We start from the raw sequence: 18,821 nt of genomic DNA, 5'->3' as shown, positions 1-18,821 counted from the left end.
CGGTCTCTGAGGGCCCCTCCCCACTTTATTCAAGATTCAAACATTTTTGAGGGCCCCTCTACACATTAGGGCCCTATATACTTAGTACCCCTTTTCCCCCCAGTCCAACGCCCCTGCATACGCCAAAGTACTTTTTTGCGTGGAGTTCAGACGCGATCTCCTCCAATTAAGAACAATGGTGAATAAATGCGTTATTAAAGTTTTACCTTTACCCTTTTACGTTCTTTCAAGAGAAAAGTTAATCTACGGCTTTTAAACGATTAGTCAATCTTCGGGAAATCCGTGCCTCGATGATGGTGACGTCAAATAGGTTTCAGTTGGTGCGTGTCAATGAAACTATTTTATTGACCCTTATTATTAATGGGAGGAGATCGCGTCTCAACTGCACGCAAAAAAGGACTTTGGCGTATGCATAGCACGACATTGTTGAACCCGTGTTATATGTACGCAAAAGGAAGAGAGTGGGTTGATTTAGACTGGTTCCCTTTTCATGTCTCCTACTGATTTTTTTTAACAGCGCAGAAACTGAAAATGTGTGCTGACTCTTTGTGCAGTTTCTGACCTGCGTTCTCGAAACTGTAGCAAATTTGCCTCTGGGCGAATATCTGTATCCACGATTAGTGAGAGGGCACTACAATGACATGACAATGTAACGATTTCTCTAAGTGATAGTCATAACATTCCAAGTCCTGTGGATGTATTATTTATATAAGGTGAAGGCTTGCCTGTTTATCACATTTCGAGATTGCAGTAAAACATCTACCATTTATCTGTGTTATAATAATGTTAATACAACATTGCCTTGATGTTATAAGCGTTTTTTTATGTATACAGTCCTTAGAATAATGAACACTGAGCATGTGTCCTTCACTACCTTCTACCAACCTCAAATGTCTCTTTTATTTATCACTATTTATTAGTTATTGTAAAAATATTGATTTGTTTATGTAAATATATGATATAAGCAACCAATGGCCTTAAAGATGTTGATGATACAGAATGATTCTGAAAGCTTAGGTAAAATCTTAATTACTTAGTTGATATTTTTTTCTGAAGTACTTTTCCTTGTAATATTCTCAGTATTTACTCTTTACTGGGATATTATATTGTAAATTCATTTGATTTCAATAACATATACAAACTTTGAAATACTGAAATGTTGGTGGATATGGGGATACCAAAAATATTTAATCTTATTCGATTTTTGTACAACTTTGCACATTGTTTGAGATTTCAAAGGGCCACTCCGATCACATGAAAAGTACCAGCTTGAGAAGTCCCAGCTTGCAAAACAATCATAGGTTTGGAAGAAAAAATAGCTAGTCAATTGGTTCTAGCCTGTTGAAACTCTTCTTCCCCCAACTAAAGATCCTGCTGCACACCTGAACCTCATTTTGAATGTGGTTATGATTGGTGGACATACGTGAAGCAGCTTCAGATCACTATCACAATTTTAAGGATGTTATCATGTGACCAGAGTGGCTCACCGCAAACTAATGTATGTCTGTCTGTACCAGCCATCACTTACTTCCTACATGGGCAAGGAAGAGGTGTTGACATTGGTGCTTTTGGCATTTCCTCTGTATGAGTTACAGTCTCTGTCTATTGTCTGCCAGAAAGCAGTGCGCTATGAGGTCTGACTGTACCTATTTAGCCTACTCTATACTACTTGCACATCTATATTTTATGTATTTTTGTGTTGTATAGTCTATAAGTGGTATTTCGTGACAATTAAAATGTTTTGAAGAAACATGCTAATGTTATTATTACAGTGTAGCTTGGTAATATAATTAAAATAACTTGGATATACAATGCTCCATTCATTAATTTGCTTCATTAAGCTCTGGCCAGAGAGCATTTGAGTGTATTGCCAGAGAGAATTTACCAACGCACCTATACCCTGACCTTAGTTGAAAGGTACAATTTGTAAAGGCTCTATAAAGGGCATAATTACACTAATAATGGTTATTTAAGCATTTGTAATTGCATTATAAATGGTTATTACACATTGGTCAAACTAGTGTGATAGCAACAAATCTTTGCATTCCATGTCATGTCATTGACATATGATGTGTGGTGGCTTGTTTACTAAAAAAGAAAAACTATTCCAGTGTTACAAGATTTGTCGGGCTTTGGCAATTCCTAATCAAAGGAACATGCCTTAAATCAGTGTGAGGTAAGGCAGACATGAGGGAAGGACAAGTGTACAGGCACAATAAACCATCAGCGCCGAACACGCCTTGAGCTAAAGGATTCAAAAGAGACTCTGAAAAAACAATTTCAATTGATTTCTTGACAAAGATGTTTTACTTATTTTTATTAAACACCTACACAAAGTGTATTTTTTAACATGCAGTTTGTTTATAATGAATGTGTACAGACTGCATGGAAAACTGAACTAAATCACATTATAGATAAGGTTTTAGGGATGCCAGTGTGTCTTTAATCAACTATGGGAGAAGAGACTCAAGAAAAATCGCAATGACATGCTTCAGTAATTATTACACAGCTGTAGAATTACCTCAATTGAAAGAATGAAGTTATGTCTCACTGAACTCCAATAAGACTAAGTCCTCCTTAGAGCCTCTCCAGGGATCAAGACCTTTTGTTAATGAAGAGTAGGATTTGTGAGACCTGGCGTTAAACCATTCAATCAAATGTGACTTACCATTTTTTTTTTTATAGTTGACATTTCAATTCAATAAGGTTGAAATTAATAATGATACAAGGCTACAAGTGCTCTAGGCTATCCTGTCAGCCAATCAGGTCTGTGTATGTACATTTCTTGACATTTGTGTCCTAACGCTCACTTGATGGGACTGAGAATTTCAGGCCCAAAGAGGCTCAGGGGCAATGCATTATTAAAAATATGGACCGAATGGGAACTCACTATCGGGCTACTTCTAAGCTTATGCATAACCTTTTAAACAGGCATGAGTAATAATTTGGGTGAGTTGTCCTCTTGTGATACCAAGAGTTATCTCCTTCTATTTTTAGGTTTCTCATCACCAGTCTGTGGTTAAATGGGGCTTTTCACAGGCAGAACAGGAATGTAATTTGGATTTTCTAGTGAAGGAAAATACTATCAAGGGACAACTATTTTACAACTAAATGCAGCTTGGGAAGCACACAGTGAAGTGGAGTGTATATCAGAGTATAGTGGCTGGCCTGACAGTAAGACCAGGATGGAAACCACTTGTGTCATGCTCTGATCAGCAGGGTTGCCATGGAGACCCTCCCCTGTCATCAGAGTGCTCCGTAAAGCGCTGGACACGTCTGCCGTCGTGGCATTGTGTTGGTGACATAATGGAACGTTTAGAAGGCCACGCAGCTAAACACACTGAGCACCGTGCCACGCCTGTCATCGGGGCTAGCCCCTCACCTGGGATCTCTCCACCTCCACAGTGGCTCGTTCAACGTTGACAGTGTGTTTATGCTTGGCTACATTCATGAGTTATAACAATTCATTTGCTTTAATACTGTGTTTGTTATGCTATGTCTTTCATAGTTGGACCTTTTTAAAAGGTGAAACTGTTTCGTTCCAGTGACTGACACAACATTAGAAGAAAGAAAAAAAAGCTCTTTAATTATCTGATTACAAATACATTTTCAGTTAAAAAGCAACTTCAAGGCAGCTCAAAGTTGCTTGACGTTTCTGAACTCCATAGTGTTCCTGTTTATTTTTATGCCCAAATATTCTGTCTGCCCCAGCTCATAGACAAAGAACTACTGTATGTGTGAGAACAGAAATGCAGTGATTTACCGCAGTCTCTATTTAGAGACGCCTGAAATACACTTCAAACAACAGCCTCTTTTAGCCTTCACCTCAGCATTTCTCAGCCTTGTTCCGCTCCAAAACATAATACGATGAAGCTAACCATCCAGTACAGGACTCACTTCTTCCCCTGGTGCATGCCCAAGGAGCGGGGTCGGGGTGCCTGGCGTATCTTTTCATGGGTTCTGACTGCGCTGGTGTCTGGGGAGAGCCAGGGAGTCTGCCGATGCACCGGAGGTGTACAGGCAGGGAGGGAGGAAACTCCTGCCCGGGAGCTCTGGCTGGGATGGGCGGAGTGAAAGAACAAATGGATTACTAAAAACATGATGTCAACAAATATCCGTCTGATTGCTGTTTTAACTGCCGTGTACTGTACATGCCATACTCGTATTTGATCTTTCTGTGGTGTTACTGTGCTGCTAACTTACAGGACGCTGTGATGTACGTCAGAGCTGCGACTTAACCGTCCGTCTCCGGGCGTGTCATGCAGGGGCTGGGAGAAACCACAGCTGCTGGGAGAGGTTGTCTATGAGAGATAACAATGCTCATTATTAAGGTAGATTCCATACCGCTCAACATTTAGTGATTACCCCAGGAGCAGTACTGGAGTATTATCCTGTTACACCATTTCATACATTTTCAGCCAACCCACTTCACACTGAGGAGTTTATATACCCCAGACCCCACATTGGGGGACACTAGCTGGGCAATATTCCTTAGTTTCATCAGGCTGTTGCGCAGGGTGCTGTTCTCCTGCTCCAGGACCCTAATCCGAACACAATTAGCCTGCAATTGTTGCTCCATGTCCCCCAACACATCCCCTGTGCCTGAGAAAGACAGAGTGAAGTCTTTGATTATCACCTAGATGACTGCAATGGGAGGAGTCTCAGACTGAAATATGTAGTAACCAGACATGCAGCTTGACATGATAGTAATGGAAATGAACATTTATCAGTCAGCATAGATGTAACCTTAACGGTATTAATTCAATACGGTACGTAAATAAACCCATGTTGGCGTACATACAGAGGTCTGGTTGTACAGGTAATGTCAACATGGTAGGTAAATATACAGAGAACACTGGGTCATTTAGGGAAATTATCTTACTCTGTGGAGGTCCCAGAGGCAGGGGGTTGAGTTCTGGGAATGCCACTAGAAGCCTCTCCCTCTGGGCTAATTCCTGTACCTCTCCTGTCAGCTGATCCACACTGGTTTTCAGCTCCATCACATGACTCTCCAGTCTCTGCTTCTCCTGCTGTAACTCAGAACACGAGGCCTCAGGGAACACACAGGCCGTGCAGTAAGTTATACACAAGGGAACTGAAACAGGGTAATGTAATATATGAAATATGGATCTGCTTAATGTATGCACAAAGCATTATAAAAATATAATACATAACTAGATTGTTATATTACATTACATTGGGCTTATTACTGTGTTCTTGAATTGTGGGTTTATTGTGTTCAGGAATCATAGCCTTATTACTGTGTTCATGAATCATGGGCTTATTACTGTGTTCATGAATCATGGGCATATAACTGTGTTCATGAATCATGGGCTTATTACTGTGTTCATGAATCATGGGCATATAACTGTGTTCATGAATCATGGGCTTATTACTGTGTTCATGAATCATGGGCTTATTACTGTGTTCATGAATCATGGGCTAATTACTGAGTTCATGAATCATGGGTTTATTACTGTGTTCATGAATCATGGGCATATAACTGTGTTCATGAATCATGGGCTTATTACTGTGTTCATGAATCATGGGCTTATTACTGTGTTCATGAATCATGGGCATATAACTGTGTTCATGAATCATGGGCTTATTACTGTGTTCATGAATCATGGGTTTATTACTGTGTTTATGAATCATGGGCTTATTACTGTGTTCATGAATCATGGGCATATAACTGTGTTCATGAATCATGGGCTTATTACTGTGTTCATGAATCATGGGCTAATTACTGAGTTCATGAATCATGGGCTTATTACTGTCTTCATGAATCATGGGCTTATTACTGTCTTCATGAATCATGGGTTTATTACTGTGTTCATGAATCATGGGCTTATTACTGTCTTCATGAATCATGGGTTTATTACTGTGTTCATGAATAATGGGCTTATTACTGTGTTCATGAATAATGGGCTTATTACTGTCTTCATGAATTATGGGTTTATTACTGTATTCATGAATAATGGGCTTATTACTCTGTTCATGAATCATGGGCTTATTACTGTGTTCATGAATCATGGGCTTATTACTGTGTTCGTGAATGTGAATCATAAAGTTCTTCAGTTATATGTAATGTACCTGTTCTTGGGTTAGCTGGGTTTGTAGTTTTTCTTTCTCCTCTGAGATGTGAGTCAGTCTATCCTGTAATTCTGTCTGCCTGCCCTCGCTCTCCTCCAACTGTCCCTGTAGCTCCTCACACTCCTGGTCCAGGGCATCCAGTCGCTCCAACAGAGACATCTGCTTGGCCTGCAGTGACTGTTGACACAACAACCCAGTCCCATTGGTCCCATCTGTGTTTTTGCTGGGCAAGGTTAGCCCACCTCAAGCCAGCATCAGCCTGACACAGGACTGCCAAAAATATGCCTAACCCTGGCTAAACACGGACTAATCCACACAAACTCAACATAGGCCGGCCCAAACCAGCTTAACAAGCTATGTGTATGCTAGTAAGAAAATCATCCCAACACATGCTGTGTAATAACCAACACCAGCTTGCTGGGAAAAGACAAGAGCTGCCACAGTGAGAAAATGTCTTCAGGGCCAACCTAAAGCAGCAACGGCACATGAACCAAATGTTGAGTCAATATATTAGCCAACATCGGGCCAGCTTCATAGCAATGTGGACATGTTTGCTGAGAAATAACATGAACCAAACACAAATCAATCTTAAATATACCTGGTTTAAGTCCCAGGTACTCCCTCAGATCTTGGAAATTATACTGACCTCCTGTTGGCGACAGGCATTCTGGTACTTGGAGTTCTCCTTGTCAAGTAAGAGTTGAGTAGCGCAGAGTTGAGCTTCCAGCATTTGTGTCTTCTCCTCTAGTTTGAGCCGGGCATCTGCCTCTACCTGCAAGCCCTTCACTTCATGATGTAGCTCATCTCTCTCGGACTCTGAGGAAGAACGGACAATGTTCCACAGATTCTCTGTTCACAATAAAAACTTCACACGTAGGTTGGAGATGTATGTCCTGACCTTACCAAGTTTGTGCAACCTTTCTTGTTGAAAACGTATCTCTGTCTTCAGTTTAGAGATGCTAACCTCCAGGGACAAAGTGCCTTAAAACACACATTTACACTGTGAATATCATGAAAACACATTTACTCTTAGAATGTTACATTAGTTACTCTCCCTTGAAACATACTATACTGTACATCTATACTCCATATGTACCAGTGTACCTCTCCTTAACTCCTCCTTTTCTTCCTGCAGTCTCCTCTCTGTCTCCTCCCTGGAGGCCTCAGCCTCCTGCAATCTTTTCTCCAGCTGTTGTCTGCTGGTTTGGTGAGTTGCCCTTTCACACTTGAGTTCCTCCTGTGCTCTTCTGAGCTGAGCCCTGAACTCCTCCCGTTCCCCTTCTGCTGCCTGAAGGCTCTCCCTGAGAGGCCGAACTGTGGACCGCACCTCCAGCAGATGCTTTCCCAACCGACCCATATCCCTGCACTGCTCTGCCGACCACTGGGCCACATCCCCTGCAGTCAGCCAGCCCCGCTCCAGAGTTTCATCCACAGCCACCAGGAGGCGTTGAAGAGAGCAGGGAATGCCCTCGCTCCGGCAAAGCTTGACTAGAGCATCACCGGTTTCCCTCAAACTGGACTGGACCTGAGCACAGGCATCACAGGGGATGAGGGAGGACTCGACTGTCTGGCAATTTACATTACGAGTGTCTGTGGATATATGGGCAAGGCACAAGGGGACGGTGCTTGATGTTTTGTCAGTAGGACAGGAAGGGGTGCCATTTGCTCTGTTTTGTGGAGCGCTTGCTACCGTTCTTGAGGTACAAAGAGACCCTGTGGATGCAGACTGTGGACCAATATCACTTTTTGTCGAGAGGAATGAGGATGATGCAGATGAAGTGGTGTTTTCCTCGCATCTTGGAGTTTTAATCACTTCTTTACTAACTGGCTTTATGGTCTGAGGAAGAGGGGAAACAACATAATAAAAAACATATTTTAAATTACAACCCCGCTTCCAAAAAAGTTGGGATAATGTGTAAAATGTAAAGTAAAACAGAATGATAATGCAAATAATTTAGGCCTAAACCCTATTTTCAATAGAAAATAGTACCAAGACAACATATCGAATGTTGAAACTGAGAAATGTTATTGTTTCTTGGAAAATACATGTTCCCTTTGAATGTGTTGCCAGCGACACATTTAAAAAAATAAGCTGGGACAGAGGCACCAAAAGACTGGAAACGTAATGCTAAAAAACTAAACCTGGTGGAATATCACCCAACTAATTAGGTCAATTGGATGGACATGATCTTTAGGCCCTCAGATGGCACTGCATTAAAAACAGACACAATTCTTTAGTGGATATCACTGCATGGGTGAAAAAAAAGCCTGTGTGCTAAACTAACCTGCCTGCAGTCCGGACCTGACCCCGACTGAAAACATTTGGCGCATTATGAAATGACAAATACAGCAAAGAGACCCCAAACTGTTGAGCAGCTGCAATCCTATATCAAGCAAGAATGGGACAACATTCCACTTTCAAAACAACAGCGTTTGGTCACCTCACATCCCAAACACTTACAGAGTGTTGTTAAAAGAAGAGGCGATGCAACACAGTGGTAAAGATGCCCCTGTCCCAACTTTCAAGGATAGTGATCATATGAAGCCATTTATTATCACATAGTTGTTTGGCTCATTTTTTAATCGTAATAATAACAGAAATCACTCAAATGGTCCTGATCAAAAGTTGACGTAACCCTTGAATATTTGGCCTTGTTACAGACACACAAGGTGACACACACAGGTGAAAATGGCAATTAAAGGTGAATTTCCCACACCTGTGGCTTTTAAAATTAGTGTCTGTGTATAAATAGTCAATTAGTTTGTTTGCGCTCACATGGATGCACTGAGCAGGATAGATACAGAGCCATGGGGAGCAGAAAAAAACTGTCAAAAGACCTGTGTTACAATGTAATGGAACTTTATGAAGATGGAAAATGATATAAAAAAATATCCAAAGCTTTGCAAATGCCAGTCATTACTGTTCGATCACTTAAGTGGAAATTTGTGAATCTCTTAAAACCAAGCCAAGATCAGGTAGACCAAGAAAGATTTCAGCCAAAACTGCCAGAAGAATTGTTCGGAATACAAAGAAAAACCCACAGGTAACCTAAGGAGAAATACAGGCTACTCTGGAAAAAGACAGTGTGGTTGTTTCAAGGAGCACAATATGACGATACTTGAAAAAAATGAGCTGCATACTCAAGTTGCCAGAAAGAAGCCTTTACTGTGCCAATGCCACAAAAAGGCCAGGTTACAATATGCCCGACAACACCTTGACACACCTCACAGCTTCTGGCACACTGTAATTTGGAGTGACGAGACCAAAATAGAGCTTTATGGTCACAACCATAAGCGCTATGTGTGGAGAAGGGTCAACAAGGCCTATAGTGAACAGAATATCATCCCCACTTTGAAGCTCACTGATGTTTTGGGGGTGTGTGAGCTCTAAAGGCACGAGAATCTTGTGAAAATTGATGACAAGATGAATGCAGCATGTCATCAGAAAATACTGGCCGACAATTTGCATTCTTCTGCATGAAAACTGCGCATGGGATGCTCTTGGACTTTCCAGCACGACAATTACCCTAAGCACAAGGCCAAGTTTACCCTCCATTGGTTACAGAAGAAAAAGGTGAAGGTTCTGGGGTGGCCATCACAGTCTCCTGACATTAATATCATCAAGCTGGGGAGATATCAAATGTACGGTTCATGCAAGACGACCAAAGACTTTGCATGACCTGGAGGCATTTTGCCAAGACGAATGGGCAGCTATACCACCTGCAAGAATTCAGGGCCTCATAGATAACTATTACAAAAGGCTGCATGCTGTCATTGATGCTAAAGGGGGCAATACACAGTATTAAGAACTAAGAGTATGCAGGCTTTTGAACAGGGGTCAGTTCATGCCATGTTTTGTTTTATGATTGTGCCATTCTGTTGTGACCTACAGCTGAATGTAAATCCCATAAGAAATAAAAGATGTGTTTTGCCAGCTCACTCATGTTTTCTATACATATGGTAGATATATTAATTATCCAAGGGTATGCAAACTTTTGAGTAAAACTGTGTGTTTTGTGTGTGTGTGTGTGTGTGTGTGTGTGTGTGTATATATATATATATATATAAAACTCACCATCTGGTAGTTGCCAATCTGAATCAAGTTATTCCAATAGTGTCTGACCACAAGGCCAATTGATACACATGGAACTGTTTGCTGAATGTGTTCTCTCTTTTGTCCAACCTTCAACTGCTCCACATGGGCATCAAAACTTTGCAGCAGCAGTAGCAGCCTAAGGACAATAAGTGGATTACAATCATAATTTCCTTACTATTATTTAGCTACAGCACATCATGAGATCCATACAACACGATATCCTCGAAATGAGAATGTGAAAACATTTTGTTGTCGTTTGCGCAAGACTGTTAACCGTAATTGCTCCTCTAGTCGCACTGGATAACAGCCACAGAGCTGATAAATCATTACTAAAATGTCAAATGTAGTGTACAGCTATTTACCTGTCAATTACTAACTCCATCAAAACAATGTGAGAATGCTGATTAAAATCCTCCTCTCCATCAACATAGTCGTATTGTTCCAACAATGACACAAGGTCCAGATTGCACGACAGCTTATCTGGGAACTTCCAGGATGGGAATCGAACTGGCCCAGTCCGAGAGAAGATATCAACAACAGTGCCTTGAAGATCTATTAGATCTCTCCGAAGACTTTCAACGCAGTCCTGACGTCCTAAGAGATGTGTCATTTTAACAAATCTTGCTAAACTGGTAGCTTGCACTCTTTCTATCGTGTGTTTTGTGTAGGTACGGACTGTTTTTCTTTCAGGAAATGTATGTGAGAATGCAGAGCTGAATGGATGTTTTTACTTTATTTCCATAGCGACTTGATAAAAAGACAACAAATCCCATGATGCGCAGATATGTTTCCGGAAGTAAAAGACCTCCATTCCAGGCGGGTCGACGATAGAGCTACGCGTTCGCATAGAATCGTATGTCCTATCTGGAAAGATAGTGTTATGCAATTCTTTACGTTTGTAGACATGCAGTACCACACCCGTTAGTGTAATTGTAACGAGAACAACCTTTTTAGTGTACCTACCTTTTTGTTGTACTTTCCACGTGTTAATAGCTAAGTCAAGCAAGGAATTGACGCAGCAATGCCGCCAGGGCCTGTACAAATGGTTCAGCCTGAGCCCAACCACAAAGTAAGACTTGCTTCACCTACTTCAGTCGCCCTTAAAAGTGTTTTTTAGTTACATTAGCAACTGCCTCTAACTGGGAAGATGTATGGTATTATTACATATGCATCTATTAACTTTACCCCTCTAGAGTTGATGTCTCTGCTTTTGGGTTTCAACTAAGGTCGTAGTTAAGCTAGCTAAAATTAGCTATGTAGCTAGCCAATATGCGCCCAAGTCAAGTCGACCTGAGTAGCAAGTGTGAATGTGTCGTGGAGTGAAGTTAGCTGGGATGTTCTAGCTTCTACCCCAGTGTACCTATTTAGTTATTTTATATCATATATATACAAAGACTCCAGATGTATAACCATAGTAGATGCTGTAGGATTAATTGCATTCTTCAGGCATCCCCCGTCACTCCAACGTACAGAGGATTGACAGAATTTTCATGTTACTGTTTCAACAGCCTGATGAGCCTACGGAGGAAACCCCTGCAACAAAACCCATAGTTGGCATCATCTATCCACCTCCTGAGGTCCGAAACATTGTTGATAAGACTGCCAGCTTTGTAGCCAGGTTAGTTTATCTTTCTCATCCTCAATCCTCTTTTTCTTCAAATGTATGAGGTCTTATGTATGATGCCTTATTGGAATGGTCATGCATCCCTTTCCATCCACACATTATCAGGAATGGACCCGAATTCGAGGCGAGGATCCGACAGAATGAGATCAACAACCCAAAGTTCAACTTCCTGAACCCCAATGACCCCTACCATGCCTATTACCGCCACAAGGTCAATGAATTCAAGGAGGGCAAGGGCCAGGAGCCATCGGCTGCTGTGCCCAAGGTCATGCAGCAGCAGGCTCTGCAGAACTCACAGCAGCTTCCTCAAAAGGTGTGCCCTCCCAGACATCCGGGGTGGTTTCTTAGAATCGTAGTTAAATTAATACAATCCTCTGATTCTGTCAAATATTTACTGTAAGATGTGATTGATGCCTAAAAGAGCTACTCTAAGTTATGGTTTCCGTTTCTGGTAGGTGCAGGCCCAGGTGATTCATGAGACTGTGGTGCCCAAGGAGCCACCGCCTGAGTTTGAGTTTATTGCTGACCCTCCCTCGATCTCAGCATTTGATCTAGATGTTGTCAAGCTGACTGCCCAGTTTGTTGCACGCAACGGGCGCCAGTTCCTTACGCAGCTCATGCAGAAAGAGCAGCGAAATTATCAGTTTGACTTCCTGCGTCCGCAACACAGCCTCTTCAACTACTTCACCAAGCTTGTAGAGCAGTACACTAAGGTAAACCGTCTTGCAGAACATCCCTTATCTCAGTCGTTCACTGTACAGTCTTGTGTATGTGTAAGAAAAGGTACATCTTTCCAAAAATAATATTGAAACAATTTTATTTTAGAATGGTGGTAACAGTGATGAATACATGTCTTATGGTGTGGTACACAAAATATGTAAACGTCAAGCAGCTCCAAACTGTTTTGGCCTTCATGATAAAAAATTCACTTACAGATTACCCTTAGTTTGGGCAAATATGCCAAAAGGTTATTGAAATACAATGGAACCATCCATCACCCAAACTAGAATAGAACATAGTGTTTTGTTTTTTTTTTGGAAACAGCACAGCAGATGTTAACATACCCTCTTAGAAAAGGTGACCTTCTACGGTCTCCTTGAAAAAAGAAATTCAAATATCATGCTGAAGAGCGTATTATATGTATATAGATGTTTTGTTAGCTTCACTGTCCAAATACATATGGAGGGGACGTGTCTCGTTAAAACATCTAAATGTTTAATTTGGTAGCACATGTCTTTGGTTGATTGTCTTATGATGCTGTTTTGTATCTTGTTTCTGTAGATTCTGATCCCTCCGAAGGGCCTCCTGATGAAGCTGAAGCGGGAGGCTGAGAACCCCAGGGAGGTGCTGGATCAGGTAAGCCCGTGGAACTTTGAAGTTCCCACCATAAATTCTTTAAATGGCTGTAGTTTATATTTCTGTGCAATAACAACTTACGTATTCTACAAACAGGTGAGGTACCGTGTTGAGTGGGCGAAGTTCCAGGAGCGTGAACGGAAGAAGGAGGAGGAGGAGCGAGAGAAGGAGCGTGTGTCCTATGCCCAAATTGACTGGCATGACTTTGTAGTGGTGGAGACTGTGGACTTCCAGCCTAATGAGCAAGGTGGGGAAATGTAACTGGGAGCCAGACTAATTTTTATAAGTCAATTGTTGATTTTCTGTCATCTAACCTCTGTCACTTTGTAATGATGGTTTATGACTTTTGTGTTTCAACAGGCCACTTCCCCCCACCCACCACACCGGAGGAGCTGGGAGCTCGCATTCTCATCCAGGAACGCTACGACAAGTTTGGAGAGAGTGAGGAGGTGGAGATGGAGGTTGAAAGTGAGGATGAGGAGGAGGACGAGCGTGAGACTCGGGACGAAGGGCGCCCCACGCAGCCTGACCAGGACACGCAGCTGCAAGACATGGATGAGGTTAGTCAGTGGACAGTCACCCGTGGGATGACATTTATACCTCATTACAGGTTCACTGTGCAGAGTTACAGGTGTCATATTACCATCATTCAGCAACGGTACCATCAGGAGTGATTGGTTTTCTCCCCCCCCCCCCCCCAGGGTTCTGATGATGAGGACGAAGGCAAGGCCCCATTGCCCCCAGACAACCCCATGCCCCCTCCACTGCCCCCTACTCCAGACCAGGTCATTATCCGCAAGGACTATGACCCCAAAGGTGAGACATTTCGTCATTATGAACCCCCGTAAAACGTTTATTAAAGGCTTGTTTTTGGTTGTAAAGACGCAATGTTTTTATACTGGCATATGCAGTGTTGTGCCTCTGATGTCACTGCATTTAGAACAACAGAAGAAATGTCTGCCATTATTCAGTCTGTATCGTAGTCTGTGTTTGGTAGGTGAATTGTCTGATTCAAAACGTGTTATCTGTCAGGGAATACTTTGTGTGGGGGCATGGTTTTACACCCCACCTTGCTGATGCTGATCCTCTCTAAGACACTCTGAAGCTGTAGCTGAACAGGGTTAGTTAGGGGTAGTTTAACAGGAGTGTCAATTAAACTAACCATCGAAGTAGACTATATAGGAAATAAAGAGATCCAAAATCAAAATATCTTTGACATAAAGTTGAAATACCCTTTTACGTTAGCTAAAGGTTACGTTGACTTTCCTACAAACTAAATAAATCAAGAAATGCAGTGTCTCCATAATAAGGTTGTTAACGTCTTAATTATACTTATAATTTCGTTCCTTTAAACAGAGGCTGCAGATGTTCCAGTAGACATTACATTTGAAATCAGTCCATGTGGTTGGGAATAGATTTGTCTAGTTGGATAATTCCGTTATGTGATTATGGTAGCACTGAGTTTACACACATCGGCCCTGTATCAAACCGCTTTAGGTGGAATTATTAAAATGCAGGATAGAAAAGAACTGGCCCTAAATGCGCTATTAGGTGGTTTAATCATAACGGAAGACCCAATGGACTAGAAAGACCTTCCTTTAGACCTGACATTTTTTTCCTTGCCTTTTGACCCCTGTAGCCTCCAAGCCCCAGGCTCCAACCAAGGCTTTGGATGAATACCTCATCTCGCCCATCACCGGTGAGCGGATCCAGGCCAGTAAGATGCAGGAGCACATGCGCATTGGTCTCCTGGATCCCCGCTGGCTGGAGCAGAGAGACCGCGGCATCAGAGAGCGGCAGATCGAGGATGAGGTGTACGCCCCTGGCATGGACATTGAGAGCAGCCTGAAGCAGCTGGCTGAGAGGCGTACCGATATCTTTGGTGTGGAGGAGACAGCCATCGGTAAGAAGATTGGAGAAGAGGAGATCCAGAAGCCTGAGGAGAAGGTGAGTACTGTGGAGAAGTGGGAGAGACTATATCCATATATAATACAACACGTGTCAGAGGAAATAGTAGTTAGACATGTAGCGGCTTAGACCACTGGATCACCCTGGGCCACAGCTTTAATACGGTTCATTTTCGTCATCATCATGAGTTCACGGTCTTGACTTTTTGTCATTAGGTGACCTGGGATGGGCACTCCGGAAGCATGGCCCGTACTCAGCAGGCAGCGCAGGCCAACATCACCCTACAGGAGCAGATTGAGGCCATTCACAAGGCTAAGGGGCTGGTGCAGGAAGACGAGACTAAAGAGAAGATTGGACCGAGCAAGCCTGAGCTTTACCATCATCACCAGTCGCCCCTCATCTCCTCGTCCCCCATTCTGCCAAAACCCACCCCTCCGATGACCACCATGGCCCGGGCCCCTCCCTCCGTAAGTCCTGAGCCAGGAATGACCTCTAAAATGAATACGCCAGTATGTAAGGCTAACTGTGTTTTACTCCCCCTGTGAATAATGCAGATGCCTCCCCCGGTGCGTACTACTCTCCTGTCAGCTGTGCCTGTGATCCCACGACCCCCTATGGCTCCTGTGCAGATGCGACTGGCCTCTGGACAGGTCCTGACACCAATGCCCCCCATGATGCATGCTCCGCGAATCAACGTGGTGCCCATGCCCCAGCCGCCTCACATGATGGCCCCCAGACCACCCCCCATGGTGGTCCCAACTGGTAGGAGAACCATTGCTGCACTATTCCCACAGTATTTCATTCTTTGAAATCCAACAAAAGACTTCAGAAATGTGCTGCAGTACCAAGTAGGGCCGCCCCATGAATTGGATTCTAATCAAAGTTGCGATGTTGATATGAGCAATATCCAAATCGCCAACTTGAAGAAGCAGTGAATGAAGCACATGTCAGGCGAGTCGGCGGTCACGTGTCTTCTGTCTGTATGTGTTTGAAAATTGAAAATTATAATTGTTCCCCAGAAGAATTGCGATTTAAATATTTTATCCAGAACATGGAGCGCTAATACCGAGTATGTGATTATTTAACATTTTTGTTTAAATTAGTAATGTTTTGTTCTATTCTGCATTATTTATTGGCTGATTTTGAATCATCCCTGTCCAGCATTTGTCCCGGCCCCTCCAGTCCCGCAGCCCCCTCGCCCTGACCCCCAGCCACCATCCCATCCACCCCCACCCCACGATGATGAGCCTTCCAGCAAGAAGATGAAGACCGAGGACAACCTTATGCCAGAGGAGGAGTTCCTGCGCAGATACAAGGTTTGTTCATCAATTACATGTTGACTAATGGCGAAATGCAGTAATATAAATGATCCATGACTTGGTTCAGATACGCCGTGTCGGTCATGCTATGCTTCTATGCGTACAGTTTGTATTACAGTATGTTAAGGTGTAACATGTATACAAGATATATGTACAAATTGTGTTATTCTGTTTTATTATTATTTATTTTTTTAGGGTTCAGTGTCGATCAAAGTGCAGGTTCCTAACATGCAGGACAAGACAGAATGGAAGCTAAGTGGACAAGCGCTCAATTTCACTGTTCCACTCACAGATCAGGTATGTTTGTAGTTCACCCTTTATTCCACTCTTCTATCTATACTGTATTTCGGGTAGTGCAACTGTATGAAAACACTGGCTGAAATGTTTCTCATATTTGAACTTTTATCTCACCACAGGTCTCTGTTATTAAAGTCAAAATCCATGAAGCTACTGGCATGCCGGCAGGAAAGCAAAAGCTACAGTATGAGGTAAGAATTGTTCATACAGGCAATTTACATGTATGAAATGTATAATCAATTTGGTTGCAGCTTTATCATCAGCCTGCACAGTACAATCCCTTAGTATTGAAAAAAGGAACAATATTTTGACAAAATACTGGAAAGATTGTCTGATGTTTAGACATTAGAGGGTTGGAGTTGAGATCAATTTTGTTAATTACAGACACTGGCCCTCTTCATGAAACGTGCATTTGATCAAATTGGATCTCAAAATGATCACATGATCATTTCACCGACATAGCTGATATTCATCAGTATTATCTTTGTCATATCCTTACAATCAAACTCATGTCTGGTCGGAGAGGGTGTAAACCAAAGTAAAAAATAAATAAAAAATAGATAATGCCTGATTCGCATTAAGATGATCATTATCATGAAAAACTGTTGTAACAGCCTCAGTGACAACAAACACAATAATAATTATAATAGGTAATATAAAATAAAATGACAAGGAATATAGCACATACAAACGTACCACAATATTAAATATTGTAACACTAACTTATTAATGTATTATTATCACTTCATTCTGCATTTTCTCTTTCTGTTCATGCGTTTTTAAGGTTTGAATTGCCTTTGTGTATGTAATGCGCAAAACTAAAGCTTGCTTTGCCTCGCTTTTCCTAAGTCATTCAGGCCTGAAGTATCAACATACTTGGAGATCTTAAATGGTCGTTATAATTTCGGTTTAGCTAACAGCTAATGATGGCAGAGCTTGCTCATTTTAAGGACTTTGGCTCAGGGCTGAGACGCAAAAGAGTGTTCCGTAACTGCACTGATCTTTTCAAGGTGAATTACAAATGGTTAATTAGCCGTTTCAGGCTATAATTTATGCTGAAAGCTGTCAATTCATAGGTTGATGATCACCACACCCACATAAATTACGGGTGTGTCATATGTAAATAAGGACTGGTGCAGCGTTCTCGCCTTAATATGATTTAGCAATCTTGCGATGACATCCAAACTCTTTGAAGAGGTGCCACAGGTCCGTAAATCACACTTGGAGATGGTCGTCTCCCCACACTTGAATCTGAGATTTTCTGAGAAGGTTTCATGAATGAGGGCTACTGTCTTTTATTCTGTAGTTAGGTAGGTTGGAACAGAATTGGAGGAAATGCAATAAAGGGGAAGTTTGTTGGGCCTTCTAAAGAATACATTTAAATAAACATTAAAACTCTAAATGGGTATTAAAAATGTATTCAACATGAATTGTTCCTTTGAATTTGTATGGGTAAATATAAACTTGCATGACCAGGTACAAACGGAGTAATTTACATGGAACACTCTTCCATTACAGGGAATATTCATAAAAGACTCCAACTCCCTGGCCTACTACAACATGAACAACGGTTCAGTTATACACCTGGCACTGAAGGAGAGAGGTGGCAGAAAGAAGTGAGGTGTGCATAACTTCAGCGGTCTTCTGTCTGTTATACACACAGCCAGTTTGTGATAATGTTGTAATTTACCCGTATGTCATTATTATAATTTGGGTGAATGAGCAACTTTGTCTTAGATCTTTCAAAACGATGTATGTTCAATACTGGTCATAACAATTGTAAAGAATGCTTATGACGAATTAATCATACACTGCAATTAGCTAGTTTACTATTTTTAAGTGTTTTATGTATTCTTTTCTGATTGTTCATTGTACTGTAAATGGATTTAAGCTTATGCTGCTGTGTTGCAGGGGGGTTTATTTGAGGTCTTTGTTTTTTGTAAATCCCACAGTGTCTTGTTACACATGTCCACAGCATTGCTACTGTCTGTCAATTTATCAAATAAAGTAATAAAATGCTACCGTTTTATCACTTGCGTTGAATGAACCAGGGCATTCTTTTTATGATTTGCTACTAAGAAGCCACGCACAGCATAGTTGAAATATGTATTAAGCAGATGTTAAAGAG

At 41.9% G+C, this 18,821-nt stretch overlaps 3 protein-coding genes across 4 annotated transcripts; 1 reads left to right on the top strand and 2 right to left on the bottom strand.

Annotated features, from left to right (window-relative positions):
* Window positions 1-3,543: 3,543 nt before the first annotated feature.
* LOC105024843 (coiled-coil domain-containing protein 157) lies at window positions 3,544-8,415 on the bottom strand. Its single transcript, XM_034296501.1, has 9 exons — window positions 8,379-8,415; window positions 7,198-7,683; window positions 6,997-7,074; window positions 6,740-6,909; window positions 6,094-6,270; window positions 4,883-5,051; window positions 4,451-4,602; window positions 4,204-4,301; window positions 3,544-4,056 (listed from the first exon to the last, which is right to left on the bottom strand). The coding sequence occupies exons 1-9, from the start codon at window positions 8,413-8,415 to the stop codon at window positions 3,894-3,896; spliced, it is 1,530 nt and encodes a 509-aa protein (XP_034152392.1). The 3' UTR covers window positions 3,544-3,893.
* Window positions 8,416-10,547: 2,132 nt separating this feature from the next.
* Window positions 10,548-10,927, bottom strand: LOC117595414 (coiled-coil domain-containing protein 157-like). The gene has a single exon (XM_034296296.1). It carries the CDS (start codon window positions 10,797-10,799, stop codon window positions 10,548-10,550), a length of 252 nt encoding a protein of 83 aa, XP_034152187.1. The 5' UTR covers window positions 10,800-10,927.
* A 61-nt stretch (window positions 10,928-10,988) lies between these two features.
* On the top strand, window positions 10,989-18,729 carry sf3a1 (splicing factor 3a, subunit 1). Of its 2 annotated transcripts, none has more exons than XM_013136659.4 (15): window positions 10,989-11,258; window positions 11,698-11,807; window positions 11,919-12,126; window positions 12,275-12,526; window positions 13,095-13,169; window positions 13,266-13,416; window positions 13,530-13,729; window positions 13,871-13,985; window positions 14,809-15,116; window positions 15,293-15,544; window positions 15,632-15,839; window positions 16,239-16,393; window positions 16,592-16,693; window positions 16,813-16,884; window positions 18,212-18,729. In XM_013136659.4, the coding sequence occupies exons 1-15, from the start codon at window positions 11,211-11,213 to the stop codon at window positions 18,311-18,313; spliced, it is 2,358 nt and encodes a 785-aa protein (XP_012992113.1). In that variant the 5' UTR covers window positions 10,989-11,210; the 3' UTR covers window positions 18,314-18,729. The 2 variants fall into 2 exon arrangements, with proteins under 2 accessions (XP_012992113.1, XP_012992112.1); XM_013136658.4 differs by having other exon boundaries at window positions 12,269-12,526.
* Window positions 18,730-18,821: the final 92 nt, after the last annotated feature.

This window comes from Esox lucius, chromosome 13 (genome assembly GCF_011004845.1).
Source record: "Esox lucius isolate fEsoLuc1 chromosome 13, fEsoLuc1.pri, whole genome shotgun sequence".
Classification (NCBI taxonomy): Eukaryota; Metazoa; Chordata; class Actinopteri; order Esociformes; family Esocidae; genus Esox; species Esox lucius.
This window is presented reverse-complemented; position numbering and strand designations above follow the sequence as displayed.